Source organism: Ochlerotatus camptorhynchus, unplaced genomic scaffold (genome assembly GCF_037179485.1).
Source record: "Ochlerotatus camptorhynchus isolate MF236.1 unplaced genomic scaffold, CSIRO-AGI_Acam_v1.1 ptg000094l, whole genome shotgun sequence".
Lineage (NCBI taxonomy): Eukaryota > Metazoa > Arthropoda > Insecta > Diptera > Culicidae > Ochlerotatus > Ochlerotatus camptorhynchus.
Window position 1 is genome coordinate 6,696,591 of NW_027040584.1, and position 18,829 is coordinate 6,715,419.

Consider the following 18,829-nt stretch of genomic DNA (forward strand, 5'->3'; position numbering starts at 1 on the left):
AAGAGGTTGAAAGGCAAGTGTTTGACACATAAAACCAGCCAAATTCGGGTTCAGAGTGTCAAAATCAGCGATTTTATGATTCGTGAGCGTTCACTCAGCGTGAGCGTTCATAGATATATTAACAAAAATAAATTTCAAAAAAATCAAGGTTGCCAATTTTTCCGGAAAACCTTAGTTAAAGTTTTCCGATTTTCTCGGACACCATGCGTACGCGGAGAAAGAACAATTTGATTTTTTTTAAGAAGAACGCTAGACCGGTCATCAGTTTTTCGGGCATATCTCAAAAACGGTATGAAATACCATCTTGAAATTTTCACCGAAAAAGGCTTATACATTTTAGTGTATTTATAGTTCAATTCAGGGTTTATTTTTCCGGGAATGGTTTCATCACAGACAAACAGACGTAACTCTTTGAAAAAGTTTTTCTTGAAAACATAGTATCTCAAAACATAGGACCTCAGTAATGACATCTCTCGGCCTTCTCGCGGAAAACAAGCTTGCTCGCTAACTCGCAAACAATATTGCATAAAAGTTCTATAGAATGTATAGAAACGTCAAAGTGATTCGATGCCAGCGCTGCGACGAGTAGTTCGCGGAACTGATAATATTAAAATCAACCGTTAAATGCGTGAACGAAGATACACAATGAAGTGTTACGTCTGTTTGTCTGTGGTTTCATGGTTGATTAATAGAAATTAATTCCCATGATACCCCTGGTATTTCAATTTTTTAATCAAATAATTTTTACAAACCACCCCTGGCAGCGCTACTAAAGGCCGAATTCTATGTAAACTTTTTATCATACGACATATATATTGTTCCAGTTTAACTAAAGGAATGAACAGAAAAAAAGGATGCAACATTGTTGATGCGTAATTCATCCAAGATGTAAAATGAGTGGGTAGAAGGAAAGTAGCTTTGCTCGATTTCTCATAATCGAATTTTGTCATTCGATAACCACGGCTTTACAACAAGGTTTAGCGCTATTTCTGCCACATAGTGGGAAAAAGAAGGATCTGCTCTTGTTTCAGAGAAAAAAAGTTCTGTTAGGTATGAAAAATCTTAAAATATACGGCCAAGGAACGGCTTCGGCAAGAGGAGAATCCTGTTCCAAGCACGGGATTGTTATGAAAAAAATTAATCGGAACCCATCCAAAGATTTAACTTGTGGGAAACGGTTAGCTGAAGCACTTTGTTTTCATTGCACCATATGCCAAGGAATGGGATGGATGAGCAGAGAACAGGTTTACTATACTTAAGAATACGACCATTTTTTAACCTTTTTTTTATGAAGGGATCATCGATTTAACTCTAAGGTGATATTTTTGTTGATGTTCAGCTATTACATTATTATTTCTTTATTCAATTTGAGAGGATGAATTCTTTCGGATAAGGTATGGAAATCGTGTATAATTTGTTTCTGATTGAATGTATTAAAACGAAAATTGTTTTGCTCCACAACTGTTATTGTTTTCTCAATGGTAGAATGAAATGGAACATGAGCACAATGAAGAAATCGGATAATTTTTAGTACTACAATATGAGCTTCATTTCCTAATGATATATTGTTTTCGAATTCCAGCAAGCCTATTAGGAAACTCGCGTTTCGCAAATGTAAAACAAAAATAATCACCAATGCACTAAATTATGAGAGTAAATAATACAATGTCAATTTTGATTTCAAAACATCAAAATAATAATAATATGTTTCAAGCAGATAGTAATATTTTGAAATGCTAAAAATTTTTTATGCGTATTTCACAAATTTAATATTTTCTTTTATAAAAAGAATCTTCTTCAATTACTCATAAGTTGATCTTTTTCGATGTTTTTTTTTTTTTGTTATAAACTACATACTACTGCTGCCGATAGTTTATGGTGGGTTTTAATAAGTGTATTTATTTATTTTTTTTGTTTATTTGAGTAAGAAACACACTTAATACATGTTGTTATCGCATATTTGACGATACCATTTTCATTCTAGGCAGTTTTTACAAAACTTGCACTGTCGAATTAAACTAGGCACTTGTCTTAGTTTGTATCACAATCACGTAATGCACATAAGGTATTCAAAGATCTTCTGTAAAACACCCTGCTTGTTCGTACTCATCAAGAGCTACATTCAATATGCATAATAGTCCTATCTCATTATGTATCCCTAAAGTCTTGAGAGTATAAGTACAAATAAGCATTAGTACAATCATAGTTGGACGTATTTTTGTGCCTCGCAACAACGCATAGCGCAGTAGCAAAAAATAAGTGAAATCTAAAGGAATTCTTAAAAATATAGCTTGAGGATATCTTCGATTGAACTTTTAGACCCAAATACTAGGGCAATTATGCCAAAAAAGCAAACTATTACATTTTTCCATATAACCCAGTTGAATTTTCCGAATCCTTGGTCCCAATAAGTAACGGTTTCAATCAAAATGGGAATGAGTAAACCAAGAATCGAGAAACAGAAAGCTCCAATTAATCCAATGAATGGTCCAATAGTTGGCACAGCAACGGCAAGTAGCACAGTTGCTGTAACGAGGATGGTTCTGAAAAGATTTCATATATGATTATAAAAAAGAATTATTTTTTTTTATTTATTCAATACATACCTCATTGTATAGTTGACTAACGTAGGCCTCTTCTTAAATTTGTCTTTAATACCAATCCATGCAATATCCAGACAGACGTAGAATTGAAGTCCAAACGTGCAATATACAGCAAGGGCAATGAGAATCTTTACGGCTTGTGCTGGACTGTATATGATAAAAAAAAAAGTTATTATTACTTCATATTGATTTTTTTGTAATGAAAGTTGACTCACATTTCTTCTACGGGTAGATTGAGAGTTATGCTGCCTAGTGCTGCATCTCCATATCGTACGTATCCAAGGAATCCCAATAAAATATAAACTAAGGTAACACCAGCCATGCCTTGGTTGAGTACTCCGCACAGACCGATAAAGTTTTGAGGAGTTTTCATTTGATTTTCCAAAGGCATAACAACGCCGATAGCTTCCATAGCAAAAATGACAATCGCGAAGAATGAAGGCCAATTTAACACAGAAACATACATCGGCCGCTCGGACAAAGCTGGCATGTCAGTCACCAAATAATAGAACGTTATTCCCAATCCGGCACACATAAAGACGTTGGCAATCATCGAGACTGGTGCAAGGTATTTCAAATTTGGAATCCATGACAGTAGAATCAATGGAACCAGCAGAAGTGCAATCATGACGCGCAAGCTCATATCAGTGCCGGTGTAATGCTCTATGACTTGTTCAAAATTTGTGGCGATAATGACGGTGTACACTGAACATGTTCCAAAGTATGTTATGAAAAGGCCATAAGTGATACAATAACGAATGAATGGTGCGAACTTCCGGCCCCATTGAGGTCCATTTTCCAGTGCAACTACTGCTACTTCCGAAAATGTCATAGCTGTCTTTCTCGTTCTCTGATATAGCGTATGTGCGCATTTCACCTAAACATTAAATGATTACATTAATCAAACATCATATTACATGATACCAAAATGTGCTTACCAGAACATAAGCACAGTGGGTGCAAACTATCGCGGTCATAATCGTAGCCAGAATACCTCCCACAAGACCAGCATAGCTAAAAGCGATTGGCATTGCCAAAATTCCAGTACCCAGCGATGCTTTCAACAAATGTGTTAACGTTTCTCCATCACTGAAAAATATTAATAAGGAATGTTTTGTTACGACCTGTTTCAGAATTATTGATATACTTTAGTTTTCGCAAAAGGGGACTTCTTTTGGTGACTCATGAAAAAAATGGGCATTATTTTTAAATTTTTGATAATGTCTTGATAATAAGCATGCCTGTTTCATTGTGATACGGTTAGTAATATCAGAAAGTATGTAATGTAATATCATGTTTGAAAAGGAATGAAATAGATTGTCAACTATCTTGAGAATACTACTGTTTCTAGTTGTTTATTTTTTATTAATAATAATTGATAATTAATTATTAGGTATATGAGAAAGTTTCCAATTTAAACCAAAGATATACTCACGTTGTAGGATGTTCACACTTTCTCTCTTTAAACGGGTCAAAAGCTATAATGGCTGTTTCCGCATCGGATTTCGCCGGAGTGATCTTGTATCTGTAAATATATTGTCGCATTTTATTTGTATTTGTTTAAAAATGACTTTATTCTAATATTTTATATTAATTAATTCTCTATGCCACGTTTTCTAACTATATAAAATATTCAGCATTTTGTCTGAAAGGCTTTGCTATATAAAAGTATAATAGTTTTGGAGAGTTTAGCAGTCTCGGTATAATTCTATGTTTGGAATGATACATCTCCTGTACACTGAGAGCATGGATAGGTACCTATTGTTTAATTATTTTTTTGTTCATCTTTACAGTTTATCGGGAGCAGAGCTATGGGTTGAAGCTGAAAGCTAGTTACCATCCCAATGATTAACAGGGCTTGCTTGCAGATAAAATAGTTCAGTTTGTAGCAATTGCTTAGATTAGGACAGTATCTCAAACATGATTTTTGAATGATGACGAGCTAGCTGCTATGCATACGTTGGTGTGCAAATATATATCCGCATGATGGTCACCAATCGTTCAGATGAAAGATGTTTCAACACATTAGCTTTGATTGAAATCAAATTGAAGACATCGATGAAAGACATGTTTCCCGAACATAGAAAGTGGTATTATTAAAAATAATTGAAAATAATCTTCATGTAGAAGATAATTATTGGTGTAGATGTGCATGAACAACCGTTTAAAACCTCTAAAATGTCTAAACTTTTAGTGTTTTTTATATTGAAATTTAGAGAATATTTTGTAATTCATATTTCAAAACCAACTAATATGGGGTCATCCTGGATCCAAAATTTGGCACTGGTTGTGATATTGATACTTAAACTGGCAAAATTTAAAATATTTTATAGAGGCATCTTTTTCCATTCAGCACTGTTCTGGTTGCTTGGGCGCTCACTCTTATCCTGTACACTAAATATAGATCCCATAACCGCATGGACCGGGACTATAGGAAGACATTGCCTAAGATTTTTCGCCTTAGAAACTCCTTACGACCTTGCTTGGGCCCAGTAGGGTGAGAGTGTGAGAGGCAGTCACGCTGACCACCGTCAACATAAATACAAAAGTGGTATATGAGCTTTTTTAGCTTCAGGTTTATAAAGTTAATTGTTATTTTTTGCAATGTGTGCCGATTTGACTATTTGTTTTTTATTACATTTTTGAAGATGGCTATACGCAGTTTTTTAATCGAAATTTGTTTATCGTGTAAACATTTAATATCCACTTGTTCGTACAGATGTGAGGTGATGATGTCTTCAGGAGTTTCGTCTCAGACGCAGATACAGTCAGATTTCGCTCGTTGGGTTACGTTTTAGTTTGGCTCCCATTAGTTGGGCTGTAGCCCATCCAAATCAAAGTCAAACGTCATTTCTGACAGTTCTTCTTCTTCTTCTTCTTCTTCTTCTTCTTCTTCTTCTTCGCATTTCAAGCTTATTGCATATCGCATATTAGCTTATTGCGTGCTCTCAACTTAGTGTTCTAGATGCACTTCCACAGTTATTAATTGAGAGCTTTCGATGCCTGTACTATTTTTGCATTGATATAATTGTGTGGCAAAGTCCGATCATACTTCCATGCCCAGGGAAGTCGAGAAATTTTCCAACCCGAAAAATTCCTAGACCGGACCGGGAATCGAACCCAGCCACCTCCAGCATGGTCTTGCTTTGTAGCTGCGCCTCTACCGACTGAGCTAAGGGAGGCCCCCATTTCTGACAGTGCTGATTCCTTTTAGACATTTCTAGCGACTTCATGCTAACACTAGCAAACGAGGGGTGAAGCTAATTTCTGACTTTATCAAGAAATCCACCGAGACCCAGATCAACAGCAATATTTGCTTCAGGTGATCGAACAGCATTGAAAAGAGTACCCTGAGAAATCGTAGAATATATTAAACTAAATTATAATCATTACAATCCAATGGCATTTCTGTTAATACGTCTGACATTGTATATTACAATGTATATTACACCAAAAGAGTATGAAAGGGGGTGGGGGTAATCACTTTCAAACTGCTCTTATGAGATTGAACAAATGTTTTTGAATAACCCATCTGAACAATTCGAGAGAATGGGAAACTCCGACGTTATTTCATTCTTTATCTTTAATTTAATTGGTATAATTGAGGGGGCGGAAGGGATACAGTAAGCACACCCCATATCCAACTACGCCTATTAAATGGAGAAATGGTTTTTGAATTCATCTGAACATACCAACTTGACAAAATCAGAAACACCGAAGTTATTTCAGTTTGAAGCTTCAATTTCATTTATAAGAGTGAGGAGGGCGGGGGTATAGATAGGCCTCCCTATCTGAATAGCTCGTGACCATATTGCAGTCGCTATTAATCAATGGAGACCCATGGTTGTCTTGCCGCATAGGAGTATTGAGCAAAAACCCAAAACTTGATAACTTCTACAAAATATAACTTAAACCGAAAAAAAAACGCATCGGAAAAATATAAAAACATATTGCGCCTTCTGTCTACAAACCATGAAAACCATAACAAAAATACAATCAACGTTTTCAATACAAAATCCCAATTTTTGAATCATTATATTTTTTCTAAAAAGAAGTTCAAAAGATTTGAATTTTTGAAAAAAAGTCTTTTTTGGACCACCCAAACATGGAAATGGTCACCTTGATGACAAAAAGAAAATACGGGTCTGAATTCCACTCGCTAACTGGGTTGACTTGTCAAACGTAAAAAATACACTGAAGTTCCCCAAATGGATTGTTTAATTGACGTTAAAAACTGTAATGTGCATTGAATTGAAACAGTGTAGACTTTGTTATTATTAGTTTAACAGCATTCTATTTCTCGAGCTTAGAAAAGCTTAATGCTTTCGCTAAAAACGCTTTGAAGTCCTGATTTCAGTGTGAAATTAATATAATTACAAATTTATTTATATTAACACTTAATATTCCATTCGAATGCACTTCACCTTCAATTGTTATACTGACATGCAGGTTTAAAAAAACCTGTTTAAAATACTGAATTGCCAAGACAGGAACAATGTAAAAACACTTAGATATATATCATAACAATTAAGGCTGGTAAGTTACTGTAGTAACTGGAGCACCTAGGTTTAAAATGAAATGTAATTTATTTTGAATTTGAAACAAATAAAGAGTTAAAAAAAAAAATGCACTTCACCAATTTTGACAACGAAATTTCAAACTAAATGTGACGTCTATTTTGACATATAGCTGCTTTTTAACTGGGCTTAGAACGCTTAGTTAGAGAACAAGTATGTAGACGCTAACTTGAAAGTACCCATTCATGAGTAAAAAATACAAATTTTTGAAGAAAAGTGGCTTAACTTATTGATGAGTAAATTGTTTTTTCCATTAATGAGTATATGTCATTCATTAATGAGTAACTGTTACTCATTAACTGGGTAACTGTTTCTCATTAATGGGTAACAGACGCCCGAGCAAAGCTGGAGATCAAATTTAAATCAAAATTTGCTGTTATGATGCACTTTATTTTGAATACCCCAGTATTTTGGTTGACTTAACGGTTAACACACCAAAAATGAGAGCAAAATTTAACACTGTTGAATCAAACGGAAAACTAATCCTGCTTTCAATGATGCAGGACGTTAACAGACGTTAACAGCAGTACTTCAAGATAAGTTACTTTCATTTAAAAAGTCTTGACTGTATAATGAAAGCACAATATGATATCAGACTTATGTCGCGACAATTGAAATCAAAATGAGTTTTCATTATAGAAGCTGCAAGCTTAAATATTGATTTACTTTCGTTTTGTTAACCGACTTTACCCGGGAAGGGGTGCTAAATCACTTAAAAACTGTCCACGTGGACAGTTCCTTATCATGTTTTAACTTTTTCTAAAAATTCTAATAAAGCTGGAATGAGGCCGTAACAGCTTTTGTAAACAATGACTTCTCTCGATGATTTCTAGAAAGTCAAGTCTCGCCCACGAAAATCTACATCACCATCGGGTAGAAGAAGACTTCCCCTACCCGATGGTTATGTTGGTTTGCGTGGACGTGCCTTGAATTCCTAGAAATCATCGAGAGAAGCCATTGTTTCCAAAAGCTTTTACGCCCTTATTCCAGCTCTATCTAGAATTGACAAAAATGCAGACGGGACAGGCTTGCGATTGTAGACAGTTAAATTCCTCGAAAAACATAACACAGATCTGGAGCCTTATTATGAAAGTCGAACGAAGCGAATTTCGTATGAACTACTTTTATGAAAAAGTCATTTCGATCGTCGTACATCATGTGACCCCTGCTTTTTCAAATCCGCATTTTTCTCTGACCAACTACAACATATGGTTTGGAGATTTTCGGGAATTATTGCTTTAGACTTTTTCACACATTTTCCGGTAAAACTGACTTAATAATAATAACTACTATCTTCTCAATGTTCTTCTTACAGATGAGACTGGCTTGCAATTATCGACTGTATATGGCTCAACATTAGGTAAATATTTTTCACGAGTTCAATTAATTTTTTTATTTTAATTATATACTGTGCCTTGAAATGCTATGATTTCGCGTGGCGTCTTACTCCGCTTATTTTGCCAATAGTTTGTAGTGTATTGTGATATTTTACTAATTTCAATTTTTCTCAAACATCTGCTCAATTTTTAAATATCCACATAAAAGAGACAAACCAGCTAAGAGTTGAAAATCTCTACAATAATGCAATAGAAGAAGAAGAATAAATATCCACATTACACATTATTTTAGGATTTTTCAAAACCACGTGAAATTTGGGATTTAGGTGCGTATACGGTATGCATTTTTATATATTAGCCTTTCAATCTGGCCTGCCTATTTCCAAACAAAAGTTCTAAGTCGTAAATCTCAATTTACCTCTGATCACATTTCTCGGAATTATTATTGTTAAATTGGAGATCACTGGCCATCGTTTCTCGCTTGTTCTGAACACTGGAGCCACTATTGAATTGAGACCAACCGATCGCTTTGCGCGTTGATAACAGACTAAATCATGTTGCAATTCATCGCATTTATCTTACCACGTACGAAAAAATGCACAGCAACATTGAAGAAGAAAATTTTCTTGTTTTCTCATTCTTTTCACATGCTGAGCTACATTTACTAGTCCGTTCAACTTATGTTGCAATTTTTACTCGTTATACATTTTTATTCTTATCCTATTGACACATATTTGTTGATGTGATCATGAACTAGATCAAAAAGTGCCCAGTGGTTGCATCAGATTTCTTGTATATCCCTGGCGTATCGTAACGAATTCTATACGCAAAGCTCAATTCGCTCCAATAAGTTCGAAAATGGTCAAGCGCAAGGGATAATTGCCAATAATAAGTACACTTGGTTTGCTGGATAATTTAATAACCTACACGTCCTTCAAAGAAGGACCGCTGCATGGCGAGTGGCGTGGTTGCTGAGTGTGGCAATCCTGTCATAATTTGAATTTATTCCCTATAGGTATCGCATATCGCAATTTTCAATATATGAGGTTTTCTCCACTGATCTTCTCTCTTGCATGCTATATCCGCCTTGTAAGATGACATGTATGGCATCAATTTTTGACCAAGTGAAATACCAATTTATTGAAGATTGTTCGTTGTTCGAAAAAGCAGGTTTTGTTCGGCTCAACATTTTTTTTTTCATTTTTACAGCAAAGGAAATATTTTGTTAAGCGGGCACCGCGGGGAAACCGGTCAAAGAAAATTGAACGAAAACGATTTTGTTTTCGTTTTGCTTTGTGCTGTTAATTTTTTTTAGATTTCTTGGAAAACAGCATCTTCTTCAGTAATGTTTAGTGCTCTTCGCTTATGCATTAACCAGTATGCAGTTGCAATCAAAATGCTATCATGTTAAATGTTGTATATACTCATTGACATTTTTGAAAAAAATGGAGCCACTATTGTTTTCAATAAGCTTTTTAATATTCCCCTGCATATTTTTCTTCTTCTCTGTGATCAACAGCGTTTCGTTTTATTAGATACCAGAATTTGACACTTATAGCTTTTAAATTTCATATAGTTTTAAAATGCAAGTCATTTGTGGCTTCCGGAATATGGAATGTACATTTGTTATTTTTAGGATATAATTCGTGGATAAATGCTCGCCCATATTGCATCAGAAAATACACTAGATGAAGATTGTTTAACTGCAACCAGGTCCCAGGGTTTGTCTGTATCTTTAAATTTTGAAAGATGCACACTAGTTATGCCAGTTGTGATGTAGTGGACCAAAAGTTTAGTAATTGTGTAGTTTAAAAATATGATTTTAACTTTGAATTGGTTTTCTAAATAATTGAGCCTAATGGCTGCAAAATAAATGTTTATTAGATTCAAAACTGTTGGAATGCGACATCACACAGTTACTACCTTTGAATTTGGCTTGATCGCGTGGCGATTTTCTTTTCTATAGATCAAGACGATGAAGTTTTGAAGAAGACAACGATATTAAAACAGAACTATCATAACATATTATCTGGAAAGCCCTATAGATAGATAGATACATAGTCCGATGGAAAATCAGCGCAAGGCAGGATGTAGAAAGAAGCGATCGATCGGCGGAATTCTTGGCAATTGATGGCTAATAACATAAGCGAGTTTAAAACAGTCACGACTAGATTGTTCACTGAAACGGTGGAATCAAAATACAAAGACTTGGAAAATACTCTCAGTGATACAAGTAGCAATGATCAACTGAACTTCCTGGATTTCAGAGGTTTCTCTGACGACGAGGATTATGCTTTCCCAGGATTCGTCTAATCAGCCTCATAACAATATGCCATCACGCATATGCCAAACTCTGTGATGATAGTCCGAAAAATCAACTAACAACTTCCCTTATTTGTCACCAATCTCGATCATTAGGTAAATAGGGGGAGAGGTAGCTCATCGATTCTTCCGGTTCGCCTCCTAGCATCGTGCTATAAGGTACCAGGCGATAACCAGGGTAGTTGATCGATAGCTCGATGACGTCATTTCGTTGACGTCTGCAATGGGAAATTCTCATAGCAGGCGTTGACGATGGGACGTTGTCGAGTTGTTGAATAGCAACTATCGTGGTAACTCACCGATTACCTGTCGATCTGCCAAATTTGGAAAGACGTCTGCATTGAATTGTCTCATATAATAATATTCCGCCCACTATATCACAAGAAATTGCGAGTAGCTGAGTGGAATGGAGATAAGTTAAGCATTGGGTACAGGACCAAGTCTCCCCTGGGTGGTGCCAGAAGATGAGCGCAATAGAATCATCAAGTTGCCATAAGGCACGGAATGAGACTATTGCATGGCTGGGTAGTCAAAGTCTTCCATTCGTTAGTCATTTCAGGTGGATTAGAACAGGTTTAGGTGGGCGTTGGCCAGATTTGGATTTTTCAGATGTAATCCTGGATAGGACCCTGGATAGGAACGTCGCGTGAAAGTGGAACTTAATGAAGGCGTAAGTACTTTTTCGTAGTTTTTATTTTTCGGATTTTAAAGATCATCGGTTACAGTGGCCTGCTTACTGAGCAGAAAAACGCGGTCCCAGGTCCTTACATATCAAAGAGATTTATGGTAAAATCGCTTGTGTATCGTGTATTTTGCGAAACTCGTTGTTGTCGTTGGTTCCGGGTTTGAATGGATACACAAATTTGAGCAACGGTATTATGTGATATGAGGGGCTCGGTGGCCTTAGAGCAACCGTTTTTGCTTACTGAGCAGAACATCATGAGTCTAATCTCAGGCCCATCCACATTCAAGATTCGTCAATCGTTTTATTTGTTAATATGACTACATGGTAATAACAGCAACTCGGTGATTAAAAAGGTGCTCGTCTGCCTAGTGGCAAACGTTTTTGCTTACTGAGCAGAAGACCGTGCGTTTAGTCCCAAGCTCCTTCGCGTTAAATGATCGTTAGGACAGCTTATCGTTTACCAAAACGAACCCTGCTGCAAACCCAACTCTCTTATCCAACATCCCAGTGATTTCTCGTGGAAGTGCAGAGGTGTTCTGAGCTTCCATCAAAGCGAGTGTCATGTCAACACAATCCTTCCCATTCCTTTCTTGACCTGTGTTCGGGCGCGGCCGGCGCTGGTATTGCCTAATTTAAGATCACCAGTTTACACATTGAGGATGATTGCTAGTCCCAAGCATCGTCTATTGTGTAACCGTTTGGTCACAAATTCATAGATTTTTGTCATTTATGTTATATATTCAGAACCTTCACGTTTCTTGTGCAAGAACAGCAGTATACCACAGAAGTGATAGGGTTCTGTACCGCTGTGAAAATGTTGTGCCGTTACGTTATTTCCACAATAGAACTACAAACAACCATAGAAAACTAGGATGACGGGATGAAGGAAAATTGGGAGAAAGAACGGCCATTGCCCAAAATCGGCCTCTTTTAATATCAGGCGTCCGTGTGCTAAGACGCAATTGTATTAGCTAAGTGCAGTGGTTGGTGTTTTAGAACGTGAACCAGGACTCCCCCCCTAGCAACAGCTAGTGTGCGCTAGGGAAATTTAACGTTCAGGTAACTAAATACCCTGCACCAAAAATCGTAAATTAATTACGTATTCGTCCGATAGGACCTCTTTTTTATATTGAACCTTAAAAAGGTTATCCGTCAGCTCACGGCCGGCTCATAAACTTGGAAACAGGTTCCGAGCCCAATTGTCAAGGGCCAAACATTATTATCTGGCCAAACGTAGGCCATAATCGTAAAGGAGTTTTCCCTTCTCGGCTTGACCAAGGTGGCCTTGCCACGGTCGGCCGATCGTGCCAACGAAGGACGACGCCTGCCATCCCACCGTCCAGCAACGCCCGCTGGCCTTTCATCCGCTCGCTTCGCCAATCTGGCGAGAGTTCCGGCCACACAGTAGGACAGGAGTCACTGTGTCGGCCATCCCGATTCATCATCAACGGCAGCAGCGGTATGTACCGGTACAGTAAACAACGCGATTAGGCTACACGACACATATTACACGAAATTATGAACACAGAACAACACGCACACAACACAGAAACTGGCAAATAAACGCATTTAAAGAAAAGTGAAAGTTCTTCGTTTTTGTATCGCGAAACCCTCTGATTACCCGGTAGCTAGCCGACCCTGGGTGTTCCAGAGTTTGCTCTTGTCGCCTGAGTCGACCGGGTGCTGTATGTTTGATCTCCGAGTAGGTAGTTGGTGAGTGCTGAGTTCTTACATCAGTTATACTTGGCACCCAACGTGGGTTCTCTGTGTAATTACAGCTGATCTGGCAGTAACAGAGTAGCAACCGTGGGCGGTCAATCAAGCTCAAGCTCAAGCTCAATCTCGATCATTAGGTAAATATTAATTTTATTCGATTACTATATTATACTATCATTACTGTTCATACTATCATTGCAACAAATTCATTTAGGCAATTGAATATGCCTGCATGGTTATTATTTTACATGAAATTATATGAGGAACCACGATTCAGCATGGAGAGTGTATGGGAGCCGTTGTAGAAGTTGTTTGGGGCATTTGGTTCATTATAGTTTGATGTGAATACCATGTTCCACTCATGTTCTAAAATGTGACCTTGAGACTTGGCCTGCATAAGACCCCTTTCTGTCTCGCAAAATCAAAAAATCAAATGTACTAAGCTAAAATTAAATTTGTTTGGAGTTACTCTTAAATTAACATTAATTAACGTGTAATCCCGCCTCAACGAAATCTGGATTTTTTTTTCTTAAACTGATCAGAATTAAATTAAAGAAAAATTGTATAGACATGCTATTTAAAACACGGCTATCTGTATAACCTGGTATGGTTAATGCAGTTAATGGTAAAAGCTGTAGTAGAACTTGTAAAAGATAATACCCAGAAAATCAATTCATAATTATTGTTCACAAATTTGTTTTTTTTTTACTTTTTCATAACAATGTTTGTAGTTTAAGATTACACACAAACATACACATGCATAGTTACGCTACTTACTTTGATGTCCCATTTTTAGCATCTTTGGGTAAGAATGTTTCGAGCTCTTGGGCAGGTGGCCCGGTGTATTCCTGTGAGAAAAATAATACACATTACATATCTGCTAAATGTTGATCAGTGTTGCTAACTTACGTTAACCATTTTAAATTTGTCTGGCCTATTGCTTCTGTTGATCTATGCGTTAGAGTATCTGTTAGGAAAAAAAGAAAGAAAAAATGTTATTGATATTTTGACAGTCAATTATATGGGTACTAGACGACATGGATCTCAATTGATCAAGCTAATTAAGCTTGTTTGTTGAAGTATCGATTTTTATTCGCCTATCAAACGAAATTGATAGAGCTATACTTCTTCTTTATGTGAATCAACTAATTGATCCGCCATTCCACTCGAACTGGATAGTAACCATCATAATGCAACCTCTCGGTTGGTTTGAACTTTTGTTTGCCCCTATAATAAAAAGTGTCTAGACATTGATGCAAGTGATCGTTTCACAATTTTAATAAAAAATCATTTTCACCAAAAAAAAAACATAATATATTCTTCTTTGAGTAGCAAAGAACTATTCGGCTTTGATACAACTTTCATGGTTATTGGTTTCGCATGAATCAACTACTAAGTGTAAAGTTCCGCTATTTATACCCTTTGCCGATATTTTACTTCAAAGGCTCCCCTCTATTTTCGATCAGAGCAACAAAAACAAGCTATGGTACTGATTATTGAACACGCATTGGAACCCTTTGGTAGCTTATTTGCTCGCTTGTTTGTCTTCATGAAAACTGGGAGAACATGAGATGTGCCTGAATCGTCATCAAACTGTATGAAAAAGCAAACTCCCAAACAGGTAAAAACGTTACACCTGGATTTGTTGTATACAGTAATTCTGTTATTCAGTACCGATCTATCTAGCTCTCAACAAGGACACATTTTACGTCAATATTGCAAAGTAGAAAAACAATCTTAGTCACGTGTTTTGAAAAGACTACAGTGTTCAATCTTACACATGTCGATTTTCATAAAAATATCCATAGCTTGAAAATGTCGGACAGAAAAAAGCGTCAAAAAATTTATCTCGTCGTGGTGCTTTTCTTCTATTTTCAGACTAATTCGTTAGTAATGTGTTGAGCTTGTCAGTCACACTTTTCCAACTGTCGACGATGCGATCGTCATTTGGCTGCGCCATAGAAAATTTTGGTAATGTTCTTCAACCGATCGTGTGTAGTGATCTACCGATTTTTGTTTTTCAAATGGGCTTAACTTCAAGTGCCTTTTTGTGAATCAACATTCAGCGGCATGAATCGATATTGATCGAGGTGTAGAAGTATATTTTCACTTCCTCATGGTGTTTCCTTTGCTTTATTTGTTTTTTTAAACAAACAATTAAAAATGGTCTTTTGAAAATATCGTGCGGTAATCGTTTCGCAAATAACTCAGCAACTGGTAAAAATTTAAACACATCTTATCAGCTTTGGTCCACTCCACTATGCTTATCAAGCCTGTACCGAAGTACAACTTGCTGATAACGAAGTTATTTGTTTGAACTCTTAATTGTTGTCCAAAACGACGCCTTCAACAACACGTGTGATTTCAATCACGGATGTTGTTTTTCTTCGTACATTTGCCACGTAAAATGTTTAACGATTAATGATGATATCTTTAGTTTCCCTATCCATCTTGGTTTGGGGTACTGTATGTTAATAATTCGTATAAACCACACTATTTATTATTATTTTCTCTATGCTAGATACAACCACTTACCACTCCGTAATTTACAAGCGCAAGTAATTGGTTCAGCAGCTATGATGAAAGCTTATAGTTCAACAACACACACTTTATACCAACAGCAAAGTAACGTTAAAGGTTTGATCAGCAGAAATATGATATTGATAATTGCGCCTCGTTCATGACAGAGTCATAATAACTGATAGAACCACTAGTAAGCTTGAATCGGTGTGCACTCTAACGCTTGTTGCACAAAACTGAGGACACGCTTAATGGTTTGTAATATATTATACTAAAACACATATCGTGCTATCGCTGTTTTCAAACGTCATATACGGTCAAGTTAAAGTTATCAATACAGAGAGATTTGTATATGTGTACATAGATTAGACATAATGACATCATTCTGCCCTGAATCGTAAAGAAATCGTCAGAAGTAACGATGACGAATCAAAAAATATTCACATGCTTTCGATTTCTTAACCACATATCATCATCACACAGCTTTTCATATCTATGGTGTGTCCCAACGGTTCATGAATATAATAACTGAGAGAATGTTAGAACTAGCAGAAGAGTATGTTAGAATTAGCAGAATTTATTATTTCTGTATAACCGCGAAGTGCCATAATTTCGTGCACCAAATCTTTAATCAAGATATTGTGAATTAAGATAGAAATTTTAATAGATATTATTGACTAGTGTTTGGGAAAAATACTAAATTAGAAAATATTTCAATACACTGCAAATTGTTGAACAAAATGCGCGGACTTAGGCGACGCGTGAAATTATGGCACTCACGGTATGGCAATTTATGTTTTAAAACAGTTTTCGTAAATCGGTTTGTTGTGCCATTTGTTTATACATTATCAAGCCATTCATGATGTGAATAAATCATTTAATTTATGTTTTTCGTTATTATTTTGACAGGTTGGTGAATATTTTAGGAAGTTTGCCACCGTGAATGGGTAATTATGAAAGCATAAACTTATGTTATAATCGTATTTGAACTGGAATTGATTTTCATTCATTAAATCAATAAGATTATTTAATATGAATACATAACCAGTTGTGTTATACTCCTATTTTAGACCCTATTGCCAAAACTTTTAATTGTAGCGACAATTTGCAATGCAGTAAGATCCTTTTGCGTAGATATTTCAGGCTGATGTTTATTTAAGCCCAAAATAGGAGCATATTAAGACCTATGTATTCCTATTAGTGATCTTATTAGAAACAATATTTTGTTCACAATTTTAAAAAGAGATATCGTTGTTTGCGGATGCCGGTACTCATTTTTTTCCCAATTCATAGCTGCCTGATATTTGGTAGAAATAATTCTGACTGCAAATGGTATCTATATTACCAAAAGCCAGGAAGCCTCATTGGGGAAGTCGCACGAATTGTTTTGCGTATGAACGATTGTATGACAAACTCTTTTCGTCTTGGTTGCATAATGTGGCCCCAGGTATCAAGGAATTAAAAAAAAAAAAATACCGGATAAAATTCCATCCGCAAACAACGGTACTTCTCTGTAGCTCCGCATTTCAACTAAAAGATTTTGTTTAAAAGATGATGATTATGATTTTCATACACTTTGATTCCAGCAAAGGTGTCAGTGCGTATGTGTTCGAAATCCAGCAAATATTGTGTGAATTTATATTTTCACAACCAACTATCAGCATGACACAGCACCTTTTGCTGCGTATGGTATAACATTGCATCATTTTTTATTTGTTGTGCCAAAACATTCACACGATGTGATTGAAGAGTTTTTCATCTCTTAAAATAACAGAACCACAAAAGGCTTGCTTCGAACGCACATTCTATCTACTTTCACTTTTTTTGGGCATGTTTGTTGGCCTTCAAAGTGCATCGACACCTTTGTTTAAATTTAGAAAACTATATATAACAAAATTTAGTGTTATCTACCGCATCAGGTTTTCTACCCCATGAACCGCACATATTAAACATTTTATTCATGACACGTTAGAAAATCGGATAAGTTCTCAAAGAAATTCTCGACTATGTTGCAGTCAATGGTAAAAATTGCATCATTGCAATTTATACCATGATGTGCGCCATGGAAAAAGTGTTCATCAGCACCTTAATTGAACCCGTGGACATTGTGTGAGGATTAGTTCCATACATCGCCTGGAATCACTTACTAAACTGCAACATGTGCCTATGCTTGATATGTATACATGAAAAGAAAATGAATTTCAATTATGAGTTTGAACCATAGCGGAATAAAAGATATATGGTAAAATCAGGGCTTCAGTCCAAAATTGAGGCATGCGATTCGCTGTCACTACATTTTTGCAATAGTGTGCAACACTTTTTCGGGCTTTGTTCCCAGTATTGGTGTATGCTGATTCTGTTCAATACGCTTACAATTCAGTAGACAATTGCCTCACGTTAAGCAAAGAAACACGTGGCCGTTTGTATCTACGTAGAATAAAGATGCACCGGTTGATGGCTGTCTCAGTGAAAGATAGTTACAGAATGGCGGTACATTCATTAAAGGTATTATGCTGTCTTAACAGGACTTTTATCACTTTCATCAGCGGCCATAAACAGAAACCTTGAAAAATACTCACATATACAAATATTGCTTTTCTTTCGGCAATGAATGTCCGACTGACGTAACAAGTCGGAGTGTTTCACGAATCGCAATTTGGATATGTAACTTGATAGGGTGATTAGAATAGGATCATAGAACTGAATATGTACTTTTTAATGGCAACAGAAGAAAGCGGCTTTCTCTCTTTTCAATGGGCTAACCCAATTAGTGGCTGGGGAAATGTATTGACTCACAAAGAAGACAATGAGGTCCCCTACGCAACTTAACTGGGCAGCAACCGTCTGATGCAAGAGTAAAAGTAAGACTGGTACCACAATTCACACCAAAGTTTTCGGTGAGAACACCTATAGGCTAGACTTGATGCTATTTAGTTCCGTAGTAATAGAGAATAAACTCTTATGTGTAAGAAGGGTAAAAAATACGCATGCGGTTTGGGAAAGAGACGGATATCACTCCGGTTCTTGGGATAAAACAGTGTATGTGTGCGTTATTGCCTATCTCCAATG

At 36.4% G+C, this 18,829-nt stretch overlaps 1 protein-coding gene across 3 annotated transcripts; it reads right to left on the reverse strand.

Moving 5' to 3' along the window:
- Positions 1-1,869: 1,869 nt before the first annotated feature.
- path (pathetic) lies at positions 1,870-18,632 on the reverse strand. 3 transcript variants are annotated; one of them, XM_065218814.1, is made up of 8 exons: positions 18,340-18,632; positions 14,150-14,207; positions 14,018-14,088; positions 4,039-4,128; positions 3,542-3,692; positions 2,819-3,480; positions 2,607-2,750; positions 1,870-2,543 (listed from the first exon to the last, which is right to left on the reverse strand). In XM_065218814.1, the coding sequence occupies exons 2-8, from the start codon at positions 14,156-14,158 to the stop codon at positions 2,279-2,281; spliced, it is 1,392 nt and encodes a 463-aa protein (XP_065074886.1). In that variant the 5' UTR covers positions 14,159-14,207; positions 18,340-18,632; the 3' UTR covers positions 1,870-2,278. The 3 variants fall into 3 exon arrangements, with proteins under 3 accessions (XP_065074886.1, XP_065074885.1, XP_065074887.1); XM_065218813.1 differs by lacking the exon at positions 18,340-18,632 and adding an exon at positions 15,776-16,012; XM_065218815.1 differs by lacking the exons at positions 14,018-14,088; positions 14,150-14,207; positions 18,340-18,632 and adding an exon at positions 8,936-9,069.
- Between the last annotated feature and the right edge of the window lie 197 nt (positions 18,633-18,829).